The 21922-nt window shown below is 38.2% G+C and overlaps 1 protein-coding gene across 1 annotated transcript in view; it reads right to left on the bottom strand.

The window, feature by feature from the left end:
• Positions 1 to 776: 776 nt before the first annotated feature.
• The window catches only part of Tmprss11f (transmembrane serine protease 11F), a 40526-nt gene continuing 19380 nt past the window's right edge, over positions 777 to 21922 (bottom strand). Inside the window, exons 4-10 of the mRNA XM_063273858.1 lie at positions 15926 to 15993; positions 14236 to 14399; positions 13392 to 13430; positions 11553 to 11754; positions 8233 to 8492; positions 5178 to 5320; positions 777 to 2162 (exon numbers count right to left, since the gene is read on the bottom strand). Of these exons, the coding sequence (XP_063129928.1) occupies positions 2004 to 2162; positions 5178 to 5320; positions 8233 to 8492; positions 11553 to 11754; positions 13392 to 13430; positions 14236 to 14399; positions 15926 to 15993 (1035 nt within the window). The 3' untranslated portion in view covers positions 777 to 2003. The remainder of the gene's footprint in view (positions 2163 to 5177; positions 5321 to 8232; positions 8493 to 11552; positions 11755 to 13391; positions 13431 to 14235; positions 14400 to 15925; positions 15994 to 21922) is intronic.

The following is a 21922-nucleotide window of genomic DNA, read 5'->3' as shown; positions in this document are numbered from 1 at the left end:
AAATCAGTATACGTAGGTTCACGAGTACTTAAAAAAAGTTATCACAGTCTGACAAAATATAAATAAAGTTACACACAGGCATGTATCCGTTGTAACAAAATTACAAAGGAAAGAATAAGGCCTTTTTGGTAGAGAGATTTGCTTTCCCATATCTACCAAAAGTAGGAGTTTATTTAAACTAAAGGAAAAAAATCCAACATCAGTCATGGCCATCTTTAAGTTTTTAAGTGGCCATACATGACCTCTGTGTGCTTGTAGCTCATTGAGGTGCAACTCACAGACTTCAAAAGTTATATTAATCTTGGTTACAAAAGTTACATATAAAATCAATTACATGTAAACTGAAAAGGAAACCAAACTTTTAGCCATTCAAGGATGGCTATGCCACACATTTTGTCTGCTAAGTCAGAGTAACCCATGCAAGCCTCACTGTTGAGGGCTAGGAGTGAGTACTGATGCATGGCTCTAGTTGCAAGCCTGACGACCAGCATCCCACGAGTACTGGCTACAGTAGACACAGATCGAAATTAAGTCCAGGAAACGCTGATTTTGAAACTGCATCTGTTTTACAACAATGTAATTTAAGGGACTTTGAAATTATTCGCATCTTTCAAAGAAGCCGGGACATTTAAAAGTACAATGTGCTTTTAAAAGTCCAAGGAACATTAATATTGATAGTAGCTTATTCATCCTGAGAACTTACTGTGTTCGGATGCTGTTGCAAATACTTTACATGTATTAATACATGTAATCCTCAAAAGAAAAAAAAACCCACAGTGAGGTAGTCTTTTTATTCACACCATCCAGATGAAAGTGCTAATTAACAGAGCTATTGGGTCATTTGCATAAAATCATACATATACTTTGCATAGGGCAGAGACAAAGTACATGAGCCACTGGCCTAGCTCAGACAATCTGTGCTCGCTAACACTGTGCCAACCACCAGGCTTTGAACTATAGTGAAGCTCGTTTGCTGGGACCCTCACTTACTAGGACTTTGTATTTAGTGCATAGTGAGCACTGTACTAAGTGTTTTACTTGAGGCATGCCCCACCTGACATTCTGATAGACATAGAACTTGGTAATGAGCTGGTGATTTACAAAAGCATCAGCTGCCACTTGCTTATGCCTATACTTCTAAATAAATATTTGGAGAACACCTTCCATCAAAAGTTTAGAGTTCCCTGATGCTAATCATTTTTCAGATAATTCTGCCTTCATCAGCTTCCTTTTATCCTTCCTATACTAGTGGGGAAATACTTAGAATGATTCTATTTTTTCTCTTTGCTGGACGAAATATGATTGATATGTGGATGGCAAGAGACAGTCAGAAATGCTTCTTAACAATGTAATCTGCTCTCTAAAGCTACTGCTTGAGGGCATTATACAGTGTAACGGCAAGTTCCAATGCATCTAGATAATGACAGTTCCTGTGGTTGAGAAAAACGTCCTGCTCGGTCAGCTGCAAACCCAGCTTAGAGTTCAAGTTTTACCTCAGGTTCCACACTCCTTCATTGCAGCAGTCAAATGTCCAGTCACGAGTTCCAAAATGCTTGTGTCTTGAATCCTTAAGGAAGATGCTAGCTGATGTTTATGAGATGAGTCCTGGAGCTCTATGTATCATATGAGGTGAGATCGTAGCCACCTGGCAGCTCTTGATATCCTGAGGGAAGCTGTTTGTGTTTGTCACATTAACGAGGCACTTTGGTGAGTGAGGTACTGGTGCTGCCTGTTATTTGCCAGATTTTCTTCCTTCTTGGTAAAAGTTTATACACAAAAAGCCACCTCATGACCTTACGTTGGTCTCGGTCTGAAGAGTTCCTTGACATCTGGCAAAAGCACTCATTCAATCCCGATGACTCTTAGTAATAATGCACATGATGTACAATCTGTAGGCATTCTGCTCCATGGGCTGTGGCTATAACTCACAACTCTACGTGATACTGTACAATCTTCAGGTATCCTGCTCTGTGGTCTGTGGCTATCACTCACAACAGTCTACTTTAGAGGCCAGTCTTGGAGGCTATCCAGTCTCGATACTTAGACACCCTTGTGTAGACTCCAGGCTTATTTGGAAGAGCACAAGATTGCCCCCAACTTACTATGCCTACAATGTACCAGATGTCCCGATTGTCATAGACCAAAGGTCCACCAGAATCACCCTGGAATAGAAAAAAAAAACTCAATAAATATCATAGTTATCGTCTCTTTCCCACAGACAAATAATAACTACAGTAACTGGCAGAGAAACATACAATATGAATATTTGATTGTTCAGGGTGGATTTTTCCCAGTATATCTTTGGGAAATGTAGTTGGGGGAGGGCAGTAATGGGGGGAGGATGGGGAGAGGAACACCCACATAGAAGGGGAGAGAGAGGGGTTAGGGGAATGTTGGCCTGGAAACTGGCAAAGGGAATGATATTTGAAATGTAAATAAGAAATATCCAATTTAATAAAGATGGGGAAAAAAGAAAGCAAAGGTCTTGATTAGGCATCAGAAAGTAGTAATGCAAGGCACTGTGGACAGAGGGACTTTTTTTGCAAATTCTCTTTGATATGTAGGAATCTATCCTATACAAGGGTGAAAAGGATGTTTATTGGAGAAAGAAAACAGCAGTGGAGGAGGCCAGTGGCATGTGCTGCGGTTGGCCAGGAGTTACTGGAAACACTATGAACACCATGTGCCTTGTTTAGAAAGCTTTGCTTCATATTTCTAAGAACAAAAGGTGATCACTGAAATATTCTAACAATGCATTTGTCAAACTAGAACAGGGTCCTGTAAATATTGCTGAATTTATCTTACAAATGCGCCAAAGGAGTACTAAAGTAGAAAAGAGGTGGCTAGTGACGAGGGGAGACATGTGGAGAGAGGAAAGAGAGAGTGGAGGTGCAGTATAGAACTGGCTAGAGAGAATTTATCACAAAAGGTTAAAAAAAAAAGCCATCAGATTCAATTAGCATTGACATGGGGTATGAAGAAAAAATGGGATGGAAATAATTCAGAATCAGGAGAAGATAAGGTTTTAAGAAGGGGAGCAGTAAACATTATTATTTTTTTTTTTGGTTCTTTTTTTCGGAGCTGGGGACCGAACCCAGGGCCCTGCGCTTCCTAGGCAAGCGCTCTACCACTGAGCTAAATCCCCAACCCAGCAGTAAACATTATTAAACGCTGTTACTAAGCTTTTTTTTTAAAAGAAATGTGTCAAAGATGACTATTAGGATTTAACATTGATGTCACTCATGAGTCATTAGGAAGAACTGTTTGGAGAAAATAATAGGGAAACCCCAATATTGCTGGTTGAAAGTCCTAAAAGGAGGTAAGGAATAGAGACAAGAGGCACAGATGTTCTTTCCAAATATCACATAGCAAAGCCTCGAAGTAGAGTTCTAGCTGGAGGCATCTGGGTGAAAATATTTTCCCTCAAGACATCTAATAATAAGACAAAACCAGTTGTAAGGTAAATTTTAACTATAAGAGATGGGTCAGTGAAAACAGGAACTCGAGCGGAGAAGGAGGGGTGAACCATAGAAAAGAAATGATTTACAGAGGGCTCCCTTGAACCAGAGTGGCTTGTAACTACAAGTCAACAAATGGACAAAATCTTTACAAGGTCACAGAAATGGAAAAAAATGAAATTAATAAAATATTCTGAGACAAACAGAAAATACATGAAAAATAGATGCATTGGGAAATTTAGAGCATTGCATAGCTAGGTCAGAAAAGAGCAAAGATGTTAATTAAATACAATATTATTACTTGAAAAGAGAAAACTGAGCAAACCAAGGTCAAGTTTAGTAAACAGAAGGAAATAAAATACAAAGCAGAAATATATAAAATATATACTAGATAAACAACAAGAAAAGGAGTTGTTCTTTTCGGCAATCTATTCACGATCCCTAGAAAACAGAGGCAGACTGGATGTCCTTCTACTGATTAATGAGGAATAAAAATGTGCTGTAACAGAATCCTATTCAGCAGTAAAGTAACACAAATTATGTGTATTGCTGATAAATAGATGGAAAATGTACTGAGTGAAATAACCTGGAACTCAGAAAGTCAAATGCCACATGTTCTGCCTTACTTGTGGACTTTAGCTAGGACTCTTTAGATTTGAGGATATAACCTTGGGTGATCACAGAAGCCAGGAAAATACAAATGGATCATGGAGGGTAGGGAATGTAGGTCTGAAGAATCTGATAGGACATGGGTGTTATGAAGGAGTAAATGTTGAAATGAGGAGGGAGGGGTACCTAATTGTAGAGTTGGGAGGAATAATGCAGATGGAGAGACAGGAAGGAGGGATAAATAAACTTGAAGACATTTGAAAAGTTCCAGAAAATTCATTATTTTATAATATATTATTTTATAAGTTTGCTTAATGAGCACATAACACACATGCATGCACACACACATACACACGTATGCATGCACACACATATGCACACACATACACATACACATGCACACAAACACACACATGCATACACACAAACACACACACACACACAAACACACACATGCATACACACAAACACACACACACACACACACACACACACACACACACACACACACACACAGAGGACTTCATTATACAGAGTGAAAATGTTCCCTCAAGCACCAGACACTAAAAAAACTCCCAATGCCTGGCAAAATAAACCTGCCTTCTAGTTCTGGGTAAAGGAATTCTAAGAAAAATGCATCATTCAGAGGAGCAGTTCTCTATCTTTGAGGCTTGACTTTAAGAAGAGAATGGAAGTCAGCTATGATTGTATGGTCTTATAACCCTAGCACTTGGGTTGTATAGAAAAGAAGGTCAAGAGTTCAAGACCATCCTCAGCTACAAGGCAAGTTTGAGATTGACCTAGACTACTATAGGAGATTCTCTCTCAATCGCTCACTCCCTTCCCCCACAGAAAAAAAAAGAGACAAGGAAAAATAATGAAGCATAAAATAACTGTGTGGACCAAAAGTGGGGACCTCCGACTTTTATTTCATAATATGGAGGATGGGGAAATGATAGCATTGCACGTATCTACTGCACTGAATGAAATGCTACACACTAAAGGTACTTTACTTTAGGTTAATGCTCATCAAATACTCAATACAGTTGCCCCATTAGCACAGAATTATCTAATGGAAACTTCCTTTCAAAGGTTTGACTTCCAACTTACCTTACAAGCATCTACTTTTCCTTCCATGAATCCAGCGCACAGCATCCCTGGAGTTATCAAGCCGTCATACACATCCTTTTGGTTGCACACATCAGAGCCTATGGTCTCCACCCTGGCCTGCCGGAGTTTATTTTGTGTTGGCCCTATTATATACACATGGATAAGCAAACAAATAAATAATCTGTTTTTCAAATATGATTGTGCCTTAGATACAGGTGAGAGGTAAATTGTATATTCTTAGGAACCAAAGCAGTAAGTATCATATGAAAATTTTTTTTTGCTGAATTGTATTTGCTCTATCCTGCATCTGCATGAAAGAAGTCAAACACATAGGCATTGTAATTAAATCATATTAATAATTCTTCCAAGGCATCATTTGAAACTAGACACAGATATTATCTGTGTATAAGATTTTTCATAGGAACACATTGTGCAGTTGTTACTGGATGCTCAGGAAGATCCATCACACGGATGTAACTCAAGCTGCAAATAAATACATCTGTTTTTTCCAGATAATATAAAGTAGAAAGCAGGACACAACACAGAGAAGTATTCTCCCTGCTGCCATGTTATTTAAAGAGTTTCATAACATGGGAAGTAAAATGGATGACCAATTAGTCATGGGGGTTGGAGTGGAGGATCCTGCATGGTTCAGTACAAATGGGAAGCAGTTTGGGGTTTGGGCCAAGCTATGGCAGAATAAGCATGAGTGAGTAGTAGAAAGGAAAGCAAATGAAATTTATTTTAAAAAAATCCTTACAATGCTGAGTTTATGTAAAGGATACATGAGAAAATTTCACATAACAGAGTTGTACTTTCAAAGACTAAGCTAAGTGTTTGAGCACATGGTGTGTCTTCTGCTTCCTTCTGGTTTTTTTTCTCTGTATAGCCCTGACTATTTTGGAACTTGATCTGGAGACCAGGCTTCCCTCAAGCTCAAAGATCTGTCTCCTGCTACCTCCCAAGTGCTGAGATTAAAGGCTTGCACCCCATGCCTGGCTTCCTTAGAAGATTATTCCTTGAACATTAAATGTGTCTGTTTTATGTTAATTATCTGACTAATCTCTCCATGTGTAACAGGTTAACACTTATAATTCTTCAGTTTCTATTTCAATTTATGTAATTCTTAGATTTGGTATCTTTGCACTTTTCTAAAGAGAAGATAGCGGGAAAATAGAGAAAAGCTATCATCAAGAATGGTATTTAAAGTATATGGTGACCAAAAGTATTTACTTCAAGTATACGATTTGCTTTTCACTAGTCCTGTATTTGTTCTTTAGTATGTTCTCTAACTTATTCTGTTCTTCCTTATTAGTCTCTGTCATTTCTTATTACTGCTTCAGTTGTGAACTCTGTGACAAGACTTTATATCTCTTACTTCTCAAGCAACAGCTTCCCACACCATCAAGAGCTACACCCCCAAGAACTTGACTGCCGCCGCCGCCACCACCACCACCACCACCACCACCACATTATCATCATTATTTGTGTGTGTGTGTGTGTGTGTGTGTGTGTGTGTATGTTTGTATGTGTGCACATATGAAAATGGGTGCGAGTGCATGTCTATGGTATATGCATGTGGAGAAAAGGGTTGATGGTCAGTGTTTCCTTCAATAACTCTCAGCTAATTTTCTGAGATAGTGTTTGAGTTTTAGGGTACCTCACTGAACATTAAATTCATCTATTACAGTTATGAGCCATCATACTTGACTTTTATGTGGTAACTGGTATCTGTTACCACTTGTTTGTGCGATACTTTGCAAACTGAGTCCCAGCCCCTGAACCATATTTTTATGAGGACATTCTGAGCTTTGCCGACAAATGGATAGAACTAGAAAATATCATCCTGGGTGAGGTAACTCAGACCCAAAAAGACATGCATGATATGTACTCAGTGATAAGTGGATATTAGCAGAACAAAACAAAAAATCAAAAACAAAAAAACCCTCAGATATAGAATACTCAGGATACAGTCCACAGAACTCAAAAAAGTTACCAAGTCAAAGGGCCCAAGTGAGGTGCCTCAATCCCATTTGGGAGGGAGAAGAAAGCAATCACAGGAAGGGGGAGGGAGGGAGGGTCCTGAGTGTGAATGGGAGACAGGGAGGGGAAGAGGGGAACATGATTGGGTATTGGGTGAGGGGAACAGGGCTGCAGCCCTGAGGGTCAGCAGAAAGAATGGAAACAGGCAACCACAGGAGTTAGGAAGTAGGGGACCTATCCAGAATGTACCAGAGACCTGGGTGGCGAGAGACTGTCAGGACTCACACGGAGGGACCTTAGATGAAAGGCCCTACAGTGGGGAGAGGGGACTTGTAGAGCCCATGTCCAGCAGAAAGACAGGGCATCAAGTGAGGGATGGGGTTGCTATCCCACAGTCAAAAATTCTGACCCATAATTGTTCCTGTCTGAAAGAATTGCACAGGGACAAAAATTGAGAAGAGCCTGAGGAAAAGGAGATCTAGTTACAGGCCCAAAGTGGGATCCAGCTCAAGGGGAGGCACCAAGGCCTGACACCATTACAGAGGCTATGGGTGTTCACAAAAAGGGACCTATCTGAAAGAGCTGCCCTCTGAAAGACCCAACAAGCAGCTGAGTCAGAAGCAGATATGTACACCCAACCAATGGACAGAAGCTGCTGACGCCTCTCGTTGAACTAGGGAAAAGCTGGAGGAAGCTGAGGAGGGCAACCCTGTAAGAGGACCAGCAGTCTCAATTACTCTGGACACCCGAGATCTCTCAGATACTGGATCACCAACCAGGCAGCATACACCGGCTGAGATGAGGCCCCCAACACATATACAGTAGAGGACTGCTGGGTCTGGGTTCAGTCAGAGAGGACACAGCTAACCCTCAAGAGACTGAAGGCCCTAGGGAGGGAAGAGGTTTGGTGGTGTGGGGAGGGGGACAGGAAGAGGGAGAGGTATGGGATGTGGAAGAGTCAGAGGGTAGATCGGGAGGGGGATAAAATCTGGAGTGTAAAAAATAATATTAAATAAAATTTTAAAAAGTAAAATTATTTTAATGTCAGAAAAATTAGGGTGAAACTACTCACCATCGTCTACAATAGACCCAAATCCTGTGACAAAGACACTTGTTTTTGGTGGCAGTTTCATAGACGAATCTGGGAGGCAGACTCTCTGAACCACATTTGAAAACTCGACGCGGCTGGTTAGCTGAGCTAGAGCAATGTCATTCTCATTGCTATCTCTGTGGTACTCTTCATGGATGATAATCCTCCCAACACTCCGTTTGACTAACGGTGGTGTAATCGTTGTACCGAAGGTAGCGATCCATTTACTTGGGTCTCTGTTTCTGCAGAAAATGAAAGGATAAGCTATGTGATGGTTTACATTACCTTCTAAAGAAGATAAAGGAAGAAAGAAGAAAGGAAGAAGAGGAAGAGACGGAGGAAGAAGAGGGGAAGAAAATTAAAATTTTACATCTGTCCAATTTTTACCATTATGCTCTTGAAAAATTCCTATGGTAAGAGAACGGACTGTTGTAGGTTGCTCCATGAAAAAGAGGTTTCTTCAACCATTGAACTGAGAATGGATCCCCAGTGGAAGGTTTAGAGAACGGACTGAAGTAGCTGAAGAAGTTTGCAACCCCATAAGAAGAACGACAGTATCAACCAGCCAGACCACCCCCACCCCGAGCTCCCAGGGACTAAACCACCATCCCAAGAGTGCGCATGGAGTGACCCAAGGCTCCAGCCGCAGATGTAGCAGAGGATGGCATTATCGGGCATCAATGGGAGGAGAGGTCCTTGGTCTTGTCAAGGCTCAATGCCCCAGTGTAGGGGAATGTCAGGGTGGGGAGCTGGGAAGTAGTAGGTGGGTGAGTGAGGGAGCACCCTCATAGAAGCAGGGTGGGGGGAGGATGGGATAGTGAGTTTCTGGATATGAAACCAGGAAAGTGGATAACATTTAAAATGTAAAAATAAAAAAAAAAGTTTTAAAGAAAAGAGGTACACAAATAACTGTGCATAAGTAATTAATTAATTAGCACTATCATTTCCAAAAATTAAATTTGGGTTTTGTTAGGAGTTCTTTGAGTTCTTGTTCTTTCATTTCAATCAAGTGTGCACAAAACTATATTTTGCTTTTTTTAAGGAAATCAACATATTAGTAGGTAAGCTCCCTTTGCATCCAAGCACCCATTCTGATTTGATGACTTGCTTGTTGGCTCTTGTTTATTATGATCTTTGAGGCTAAGTGGAATGTGTCTACTGTGCAGTTCCTCATATGCCCAAAGTCGTTTCTCCACCCAGGCCCACACCCCTTCCTGACATTCAAGGGCTAAGCTGCCCTTACTGGAAGCCCTTTGCTACAGTTTGCTCAGTACCCCTCCCTCTAACTCTTCCTTCACATAAATGTTTTTCTTTTCCAGGGTTATGTCACAAATTTCATACAGCCCAATTGTCTCTTGTCTGCCATAGTTCTCCATTTTATGAAATTACAGCATGCTCAAAATATAATTCTTTTTTTTTTCAATATCATCGCCTTATCCAGCTCTTTGGATCACTTTTATCAGTGTCAAAGATGCTATATTTGCCATATCTTAAAATATATTCCCTTGAAATCATAACTGTCAACAACTATTAAATTTCTTTTGCTGGATCTCATTCATACGCTCCTTAAAAGTAATTTTTAAAGCTCCTGCATTTGTTCATCCTATTACCCTTTGAATTTATTTCCATTCTTCTCACACTATAAAAAATGTTACTAAAACCAATAGTAAAATATCATTATCAGCATCAATGTTCAATTCCTATGTAGATCTGCCTATCCCCAGAAATTACACTAGACTCACTAAAGTAAATATTCATATTCATTACTAATATTAAGCTGGCATTCTGGTTGTAATTTTTACTTTATACAAAGAGCACAATTGTAAACTAAGTTGGATTAACATTCTCATGAAATTAGAAATACTAACATTGGGTAACTATAATGATATGACTATGTCAGAAAATCTTAACAAGCAAGTGGGTCTTGTGTTTGACAGGAAGACATGATGCTAGCGACTTTGGGGTTCATAGATATGCAATAGTCTCTTTTTCCTTCTCGTTATTCCTTGACTACATAGAAACTGGTTAAGTGACTTGGAATCATTCTGCTTCCCTTAGAAGAATGAGTTTTTTAAGCACCTTAAAGAGTAAAGCTACTATGTTTAGGTATGGGCCTTGAATTCCTATTCTTTCTAGGACTTTTATCATGAAGGGGTGTTGAATTTTGTCAAATGCTTTCTCAGCATCTAATGAGATGATCATGTGGTTTTGTTCTTCATTGAAGGAATCATAAAAAGGACTGGAAGAGCTTGAAGGGGCTCGAGACCCCATATGTACAACAATGCCAACCAACCAGAGCTTCCAGGGACTAAGCCACTACCTAAAGACTATACATGGACTGACCCTGGACTCTGACCTCATAGGTAGCAATGAATATCCTAGTAAGGTCACCAGTGGAAGGGGAAGCCCTGGGTCCTGCTAAGACTGAACCCCCAGTGAACTAGATTGTTGGGCGGAGGGCGGTAATGGGGGGAGGATGGGGAGGGGAACACCCATAAAGAAGGGTGGGGGAGGGGGGAGGGGGATGTTGGCCTGGAAACCGGGAAAGGGAATAGCACTCGAAATGTAAATAAGAAATACTCAATTTAATAAAGAAAAAAAAGAGTAAAGCTACTTTAGGAGCACACATAGGCAGTGTCACTGTGCAAGGAAAGAGCCTTTATTCAGAGTCCCTCCTGTCTTGGTAAATTCTCCCTATGCTGATGGTGATCCACGAGGGAGAAAAGACTATGTGCTTCAACCCCCAAGTGCTCTAAAGACTCTGTGCATGTCAAAGTTTTGAGAGCAACAACTGTAAGACTGAACTGAGAGCTCAGGCTCAGCTATTACACACATGACCAGAATTACATACTATGAGGGCAGAGTGACAAGGTAAGGTCTCTGCTACCCTCTATACACCTTCTGAGTCATGCACACCCATGGGGTTTCCTGGATAATGCAATGAGAAGGGAGTGCTTCTAAACAGATTTCTAAGCCTTTTTTCCTTTGTAATCAAGTAGCACTGGGTATTGACTGTGAGAAGCCACAGAGATCATTGGTGGGGGAACAAAACTAAAGTGACTAACTTTTTTCCTTAAGACATGTATAGTCTTCATAATGAGTAAACTATAATGTTATAGGAACGATAACACTAGAATCACAATGATACAATCAAGAGCACAGCCTCTTCTACTGTGTAAAGAGCACTGGAGGGGCACATTAGAGAACAAGCTGGTAATACTGAGCTGTTCCCTTGCACTAAATCAAGGACAAGGCAAGAGAGGATTAGGAAACAAACGCTCCCTAGAGTCCAGTGAACTTACTTCCAGAAGCAATGAGCTGCTGTGAGCAGCCATGTGTTGCTGATGAGCGTGGCTCCACACTGATGGCCAGCCCCTATGAGCTGTAGGCTAGCCTGCCATGGCCACTCCCCTTCCATAGCTGTTTCCCTCCCTTGGACAATTCGTTCAGTAGTAGAGGATGCTGGTAATGGGATGTTGGAAGATGACATTCTTATCCCACATCCTGACAAAGAAACACACAGTCGTTTATTCTCATGATAAGAAAAAGAATCATGGTTTGTGTTTAGAGAGTATAATTAGAAAATTCTTTGCCTCTGCAACTCTTTAACCTGTTCTTAGCATGCAGTCTCTGGCTTGTTTCATATATATTGTATTGGTTGCTCTGAGATTCAGAGGCAATATTTATCTTTACGCTTAGGCATTTAGTTCAAAACTCAATTTCTATCTCTGCCTAAATCTTATACAGCCTGGCATGCTATAATCCCAGCATTTGAGATGCCTGTACAGGAATTTTGCCAGTCTGAAGCTAGTCAGGGCTACCCAATTAAGTGTCTCACAAAAAAACAATGTAATATAAACAAAAAATAATAAATGATCTTAGAGGACAAGCAAAAATGGAAACAGTTTAAGTTGGATGCATAATAGATTTGGAACCTAAAAAGTGCAGTCACATAGACTGACCAAGTGTTCTGCCAAGGGAAGGTGGCCCTGAGCTTTTATGTCAAATGTGGATGTGTTAACTTAGCATCCTTTAAGGAAGAGAGATGGGACTGGGGCAAGCTCACAGATTAGAAACTAATGCAAACTCTGATAATCTTGAATTTTGCAAGTCTAAGTCAAAAAACAAACTGAACAATATGGTGTGCCTTATACCTACTAAGGTGTAGTTAGACCGGGGAAAACATTCCATATAGTAGCTTGATATTTCTGGATGTGAAATATCCTTGTGGTAATCTGCCCATGATAGCATGTAATTACGGTTCCGAAAAGGATTTTTGTTTTACTGTTGGCCATTCTAGAGCCATTTTGTTTTTCTTTTTACCAACACATAGGTCATTAGTGAGCATCAAAAAGTCTGGATATTATTTTAATTACTTTACATAGATATATAGCAGTATAGTTGTTAGCTAAGAAAGCCCAACCTTGGAGAGGGACACAAATTGCTGTGCATCCAAGCTAATGAGTAACAGAGTAGAATAAGGCATTAGGAGGTTCCACATTTTAGCCAAGAGTACTTTACTCTTCAGGAAACCCAACTCTGAATAGATGTCTTAATTTGTCCTTCATGTGACAAGAGACTATTATCCTTAGCCTATTTTTAATTTAAATAATAATATTTTTCATTTTCTAAAATATAAGAGTAGTTTAGAAAAATTATTATTCCCTGATATCAAATCTTCAATTAACCAAACTTCAAGCCAGCCTTTAAAAAGACTTGCATGTGTTCTCACAACATTGATAATAGGCACATATTTGCCTACAGAAACTCAAAATATATTCACATGAGAAGCAGGAAACAAACCTCAAAAAACATAAAATGATAAAGCCTTAAAAGTAACAAGAAAAACTTCAACTTGGTCCTCTCTTGAATTATGAGAGAATATTAATGATACTTTTAGAATTGTAATATAGCATCTGGAATACTATGAGACATATATATATATATATATATATATATATATTCCAGAACAATACAAAGTCATATTATATATGTCTAATATGTTAAGTATACAATAAAAGTTAAAAGAATAAGTACTTGATTTATGAAAGTATAAGAAGGAAAATGTTGATGATCTGTACTAATTATTTATGATTCTTATCTATTCTGTTTATTATAAAATAAATAATTTTGGAACTTACGACTGTTGAGAAGATTTCTCATCTTTTTGCTGTCAATGGCTGTAATAAAGGAGAAGTTAGTTGACATACAAACACATTTCCCTTTCTGGTCTACTTTGTTCATAGGTTCATAAACAGCGTGGCTAATTATTTGAAATACTCATAATTCAGGAAGATATCGAAATTTTATAGCCAAGTAATACATAACAATCCTTTGACTTGATCACTGGCTCAAATAACGCAATCTCATTTAAAAATGAACTCAGAGAGTTTTATTTTAGGGTTTTATATTACAAACAAGCACAAAGATTAGGGATGAAGGAACAAGGGGAAATGTCCCAGTGACTTTCTTTAGGGGGCTATAGCCAAAGTCTAAGATGTAGTCTCCGACTTCCACCACAACTGGTGCTGCCACTCAGTGTAGTTTTTCCATATTCCCAATAGTCACTGGTGAGAGAAGACTCTCACGCCAACTTTAAGGACCTAGTCTAACACGAAGTAGGAAATCTGCCCATGCACCTTGACGACGTCTCCCTGAGACCCTCTCTCATATTGAAGTGCCCAGGAAGAACTCAAAGAAGAACAGGACGCTCCTTCACTTAAAACCTATGCAAAGATGCTGTCCATTCACACCTCTTACCCCACAGCTATGCACTGTAGAAAGGTAGGTGGAAACGAGGTCTAAAAGTAAAGTAGTAGAGTAAAGGAGACCTAGTCTGATCAATCTTCATCCCAAGCCCACTTACAGACTTACTAGAGGTAAATTTCTAAATTGGAAGTTACATAATCCAGACTCTTAGGAAAAATGCAGGAGATGGCAGTCGAAGAGAATTAGAAAAATGGCAAACAACAGCAAAAGACTTACGTGTGAGGCTAAACGATGGCTTATTAATAGTCAAAGGGAACTGTTTGATCTTCAGACTCTGATATAAAGTCCTTTCAATTTTCTTCTTGATGTGCTCGGCACTGTCAGTAGATGGATATCGAAACATGAGCACTATAAGAATGTTCACGCCTTGTTCATCTGGACTGGAGCAAAACAGACAAATGATTCCACCTCTGTGGTCTCCATGAGTTTAGAGAAACATTGTAGATGATTTTTGTGTATACAAGGCTTAGCATTGTATCCAGATCAAGGGAACAGGATAGGATGCATGGTGAGGAGTGTGCCAAGCACTGGAGGAGTGTTAGCAACAGGATAGCAATGTGAAGACTGTTCTCTACCTTTCCTTGGTTTTCAGAATTTTTTGAGGTGCTCATTAAATCATACTTATTGTTTAGCTAAAGAGTTTTCTTTTTAAGGAATTTGGAACAAAATTGATAGTGGACGTCATTGTTCCCCAGTGAAGTGTGGCAGAGACCATGTGGTTCACCATATCCATTGTTCTTTGCCTTCTGAGCACAGAACTGTACTGCATTTCTAGCCTTTCTTGAGGTTTACTGAAACTCTCCCCCAAATTCTGGCTGGAGGGATGTGTGCAGAAATGATGTCCCTTACTGACAATGCCTAGTGCTTCTCTTCTCTCAGGCAGAAATGGAAGATCCTGTGGCAGTGCAATGCTGTAATATCCACTAGCACCCACTCTTTCACACCTACTTTTGACCCTTTGAGGTGAACTGTGGAAATGTAGTATATATTGTATTAAAACACTGATATTTTAGTATCTGCTATCATGTAATAAACAGTCTTTAGAGAAGTAGTTTATAAAGACATAATTTGATCAATGATTCAAATATATACATTTATACTGTGCATTAAGGCGGGAAAGTCTCTAGTAGACTTCAGAAAATGAATTTAATTAGTAAGTCAGAGGAAAGAAGAAAGATGGAGACAAAAAAGAAAGAAACAGAAAAAGAATAATTATCACTAAGTTTAGCAACTCTATATATAGTTGGATATAGAAGGATATATATATATATATATCCTTCCTATCATATACCTGCCTATTGTCTGTCATCTATCTGTCTATCTATCCATCTATCTATCTATCTATCTATCTATTCATTTATCTCAGTATAAAATCTAGGCCTTTTAAACATTATATCAAAACATATAGGAGCAGAATAAATAAATGCACAAAAAGATAAGACTTAGTCTCTGAAGATAACTCCATGTTTAATTTATGTATATTATACTCTACCAAAGTATTAAAACAAAAAAGCATTTTAATAACAACAAAGATGTGTTGAGATTCATGACAAACACTACACAGGAAATGGTTATAGACTTAAAGGAAGGAAGACAAAAACCCCTTACATTCTGTTCTACTGTGCTCCTTCCTTAAGAGGGAGTTGGTGTTTGTAGAACCATCTCATTTTGTCTCCTTTCTCTATAATTTTTCTTACCTAACAGCTGGGACTCCGTTGTAAAGTATTTACTACCTTTCCACTGTGACTAAGACATCCTTCAAACCAGTTAAATAGCATACTCTTTGTTGCTTAAATTTTATGAAAAATCTTTGCTACCATGAGTCTCAGGGTGGTTGAGCATCCAAGTCAATGAAACATGTCATTTTAATGATATTAGGTTGAAATTACAGATCCGGTCTACATACCTTATCTTGATAACATGGGACTTGATAAACCGACCCACTCCAGAAGAACGTCGAAATATCCTAGACATCTAATACAAAAGAATTAAAAGATGTTATTCCTAAGAGACATTATTTCATATGTACGAAGAGATTTTTGACAAAGACCAGACTTTTAAGTTGATTTTCACATGATGTACATTGGCTTTCCACAGTGTGAAGATCAAACCTATGTTCAGATCCTTGTAGGACTGAACAACTTTTCCAAAATGACCAAATTTATTGTTCCTTTGTAAAATGGGTGATTGTGATATCTGCCTCATACAGTTGATTTGGGAACTGAAAACATGGATCAGTGACCAAGAGTGCTCTCTCTGAAATCATAAAGATATGGATTCCCATACTCCTGAGATAGCCCAAGCTGGAATGGAAATTCCAGCTCCTGGGAGAGAGAGGATCAGACACAGGGAGATTATTTGAGCTTGCTGCTTTAAGCTAGCCCTTAAAGCAATCCCTCCAAGTTCAAAGAGAAACTTTGGCTCAAAAGAATGGTTGAAAGGTGATATATGATGTCACTTTATGTAATATCATCCTTCTAGCCCTGTGTGTTCACAGACAGGTGTTCATATGCACTCACATAGACCCACACATATGCATACAAAAAATAGATTTTTTGAAAAGTAAACATATATATATATATAATGTATTTGATAGTAAACAAACAACTTATAAAATAATTTTAATCATAATTTTCAAATGAATTAAGGTACATGTTATTTTTAAGACATCATCTCAGTTCTTTAAAAAAAAAAAAAGCCCAGCAGCAGCCTGTTTGCTACATTCTCATAGCTTCCCGTCCACTATTGGTGCCAGATTTGTTGACTGTCAGTGCTCACTGTATCACTTGGCCATCTGAATGACTATAACAGCATGTCTTGGAAACCTGACACCTCATTGCGAGTCATCTCTCTGAGACATGCAGGGCTAAACATCTAATACTGGTAATCGGTTTTACCAACACTTCATATCATGAGGATGACGTTCCTCAATCTTTCCAGCCTGAACCTGTGAAGGATTCGGGGAACTTATTTCCTAAAGAGTCCTGACTGCCTAAAAGGAGTCACACTGGAACTTAGCCATGGAAGAGCATGCAAAAAGTCAGAAGATACAGATCTGTGATAAATGTATTAAGTTGACTTATAAGCTTAGCCTTACAGCAGCCCACCCCAAATTACTATACTATCTGGGAACAAAGAGCTGTGTATTCCTCCTTTGCATGATTTCTTCCTCTTCTTGACTCTGCTAAACTAATACAACACTCAGAAGATTCTAACTTCTAAATATCTAACCCATTTTCCTTTTTTGGGGGGAGGGTTTAATTTTTTTCCATCTTTATTAACTTGGGTAATTCTTATTTACATTTCGATTGTTATTCCCTTTCCTGGTTTCCGGGCCAGCTAGTCGAGAATGTAGATAATGGACTAGAGGTAGGACCATGAATAGTCACTGGTCACTGTTACAGGCATTGTAGGTAATATAAACGTAGGTGGACAGAGATGTTCCCTGAGAAGTCAGGGTGAGAGAACACTAGGGAGAGTAGACCTCAAGACGGGTACTTAAAATTGGAGATGCCTGTAAGAGATCAAAGTAGAAAGATCGGACAGTCTATTGAAGGAGGGCGGAGTTTTATAGAGAGAGTTCAAGGGAAGCAAACCCTGTGTCCATGACTTACAAGACTGGCAGAGTTGTCTTCTAAATTTAATGAACCAATTATGACTGCTTCTTCAAAAGCCCATCTGAGAATGATACTGGGAAAATGCCGCACTGCTTCAGTTTGTAACTTAGGAAAATGAATTGAGCAGGCATTAGTTATATCTTCCAAGTGGAGAAGAAATTAGGAAGGACAGATGCCCATGGACAAAATCTGATCCCCTGGAGTTAGCCATATCTGAGACCAAGTGAGGTGCTATATTTTCCCATCTTCATTTTACTAATCTATATTTCAACTACACTTGTTTAATGCTATTTGGCCCCAAATGTGTGCTATATGTTAAAAGAAGAGAAAATTACAAATAAGCAGAAGAAGGAGAAGCAAAGCCAGACTATCCCTCAGATTATGTAGACATATTGATCAATGGAGATTGGTTGTAATAGCTGCTCATTCAATGGATAAAAAAATGTCTGTTTTCTTTAGAGACTTCTTAAAACAGGCTGGAGAGTTTTACTCATAACCAAACGTACAAGAGGTTCTTAAAGCATTAGTTTGGGTTTTTTTTTTACGTGATTGTAGATTGTGTTAAATAAAAATATTTATTTAATGATAAATTTATAATTGTACTAATTAAATTGTACTTTGTGGGTAGATGTTCCAGTTTCCGTAAGAGCTGACTGATAGCCTCACACCTGCACTTCCCCAAAGCCTTGTCCTTAGATGACCTGGGAAACTTACCCAGCTACGTCTGAGGAGTTTTTCTTTGCCTTTGCCAGACATCCCTGCTTGCTGTATGACAAACAGCCCAACCCTACTATGTCTGCACAGAATGTGATGTAACCAAAGTTACAGATCTTCCGGGCAAATCAAGATGAGCCTGAACTTTTGAAACCCTGGCTTGGCTAAGATTCTTCCTCTGTGACTTTCTGCTATCTCTACTTTCTAAATAAAATGTCCTGAAATTATTAGTTCTAAAAATTATTTAATCAAAAATAGTCACCAATTGGAAACCTCTGGTAACAAAATTTGTTTATTTTAACTCAATCTAGGCAAGATTAATTTCTGTGGAAATTAATGCACTTTAAGCATCTCTTCAGCTTGCAGTTAGAAAAAAAATGAAAGAATTCCAGCAGAGAAAGTGCATTTTGTAGTAATAATTTGTGTCTCAAGCATTTTTACATTTCAAGTCATATCCTTGATAGGAAAAAGAAGTGAAAGGAACCTCCAGATAGTCCCTTAAAGCTTTATTGTTTCAGAATATTAAATAAATAAACAGAAGGGGTTTTAGCAAATGTTGTTTTGGTAATGAGATTAGATGAAAATAAAGTAAACAGCTTTAATTTAACTAATTAAACCAGCAACACTGAGTATGAAAAAGTTATTATCTTGTTTTTTCTTTTCTTTTTGTGAGAATAATTAATTACATTTCTCATTTCCCTTTTCTCCCTCTATATCCTCTCGTATGTCGCTCCCTACTCTCAAATTCATGACCTCTGTTTTTTTACTAATTGTTATTGTATGTATATGTATAGTGTATATTCATAAATATGACATGTCCAGTTTACATATTGCTACCTGTATGTGTGTTTTCAGGGTTTATCATTTACCACTGGACAACCAACTAATTTGCTCCTCCCTTAGCAGCACCTTCTAAGGGAAGGACCTTCTAATCTGTCTAAACTCCACCACAGAGTATTATCCAAGTGGTCAAACAGAGTATTCCATGGCAAACCTGATCACTGTGTGGCCCTGAGAGTTTAGGTAGTATTTAGGACAGAGGAAGATGCTAATAACAGTGACTGACTTTAATATTTCTACTGAGGACTATAAGACATTGATATAAATATTCATAAATGATTATATATTTAGTAATAATGCTTTATTTGACACATATCTTGGCCACTACTTAAACATAAAATACTGTCTATGAACATTATCTAACAAAATCCTAGAGCATAGGATTCTATAACTATTCATTAAACATATATATATACATATAATTTTTTATAAGTTTATTGAATGGGCAGGAAGATGGATGTATGAGTCATAAGCTACACTTTTGCATTATCATCTCAAGTATCTTGGAGTGGAAAGGATCTAAAGCAATTAAAAAGATGCAGCCCACAGAAAAGTAAAAAAGAAATCATTAAAACTTAAAGACTATGCAATATTTTCCACATTTCTGAGAAGCCCAGTTGTTTCTGGTGATAATTAAAACTAAAAAGGTATTGTCATCTTAAAAACTACTACAGTCAACTAGGAAACCCTCATTTGTTGTGTTCAAGTCTTTACTGTACAGATGCTTTAATTCTATTTGTTGTCCTTTGAGAAAGCAGATGTAGAATCAGGAATTAATTAGAAAGAAAAAAGAAGATATAATATTCAAAGACAAAGAATTAGTATTAAGGAAGGACTGACTGACTTCTAAGTACTAAGAATTTTGAAAAGGTAAATGTAACGAATGGGTTTGGGTTCCAGGTGAAAGACTTCTCTACTAAGACCACTCTAAAAATCACATGAGATGTTAGAGTAAGGATAAACCCTAACACTGACAAAAAAGAATCAAGAATTGTCTTGGAATCAGACAGTGAAGAAAAATAACTAGCTAGAACAATGGTTCTCTAGGTGTGGATCATGACCCATTTGGCAAGCCTTTATCTCCAAAGATATTTACATTGCAATTCATAACCGTAGCAAAATTACAGTTATGAGGTAACAACAAAAAAATCATTTCATGGTTGGGGGTCACTACAAACTGTATTAAAGGATAGTAATGTTAGGAAGGTTGAGATCCACTGTGCTAGAGAGATGGCTTAGTAGTTCAGTACTGGCTGGTATTCCAGAGTATCTGAGTTCCACCCTGCACTCACACTGGGCAGTTATCAGCCACTTGTCACTCTAATTCTAGGAGATCTAATATCCATGTTTTGCCTCCTCTGACACCTGAACTCATGTGCACATATTAACATAGACATATGCACTCATACATGATTTAAAAATAAAGTACCTAGGATTAAAAAATTTAAACTATTTATTCTTTTTAACCCCCTGGAATCCATTTAGCACTGCCCTTATTGGCTATGAGGTCTTGGGGGGACCTTGGGGGTTAGAAGTGAAGAACGGACATGATCAAGATACACTGCATACATGTATAAGATTATTTTTAAAATGAATCAACTAAAAATTTGTAATATCTTTAAAGAAACAATTTCAAGTTTTACTGAAATATATCAAAGTCAAAAATGGATTAGTTATTTCTGCACATTTGCATCAAGTTAGATCAAATCCCAACACAAAAATATGTGTGTGTTTGACACATAAAAGCAAAATTCGAGATTAGTCAAGATAAACCTGAAGATTATAATCTTAGATGTATTGGAAGGACTAGGTGTATGTTATGAAAAATATATCTGAATCTAGAAATCTGTGAATATGATATAACTAGGCTATAGATCTTAAAACGAGAAAAGAAATGGAGATAGACTGCCTTGGAAGATATTGAGTCTCATATAAAAGAGTCTCCTCAGAATGAAAAGTTATAGAGACACAGGAAAACCATGTAAAGATGGAGATTAGAGATTTGACTAACTGTAGCAGCAGGTTAAGGGATGTGTGGAGTAGCCAGAAGCTAAAGTCAAGTGGAGGCATCTCTTGCTATAGGCTCCTGGACATGACTGTTCGCCTTTTCTTGCCCTCTTCTCTTCTCTTCTCTTCTCTTCTCTTCTCTTCTCTTCTCTTCTCTTCTCTTCTCTTCTCTTCTCTTCTCTTCTCTTCTCTTCTCTTCTCTTTCTTCTTTCTTTCTTTCTTTCTTTCTTCCCCTTCTTCCTTCCTTCCTTTCTTCCTTCCTTCCTTCCTTTCTTTCTTTGGCTTTTAAAACTATTAAAGAAAAATTCTATTGGTCGAAACACCCTAGTTTTGTGGCAATTTTTGTGTGAGTTCTAAAAATGCTACCGACAGAGGGAAAAGTAGTTGGGCAGCAGAAGAGGCTACACACCTCAGTTAATAAGTTCAAACATGAATTGTGGTGGAGCTGGGACAGAGGAACGTGGGAAGGACCACTGCCCATGGAACTGCTAAGAACACTGCCTTTTATATTAGGGAGGAAATGAATTTAATTCCTAAATTCAAACAGACATTTGAGTCAGTTCCACATACCATAAAGTTTAAATGCAAAAGGCAAAAACAGGGTTTTAAAGATCAGTTATATAGAACTAAAAGTGATTTCTCATGCAAGCACAAAAGGTACTGATGAGAAACAATGATATCAATAACATTTTAAAGTTTAGATCACCTGTCCATATGAATATAGT

This window comes from Rattus norvegicus, chromosome 14 (genome assembly GCF_036323735.1).
Source record: "Rattus norvegicus strain BN/NHsdMcwi chromosome 14, GRCr8, whole genome shotgun sequence".
Classification (NCBI taxonomy): Eukaryota; Metazoa; Chordata; class Mammalia; order Rodentia; family Muridae; genus Rattus; species Rattus norvegicus.
This window is presented reverse-complemented; position numbering and strand designations above follow the sequence as displayed.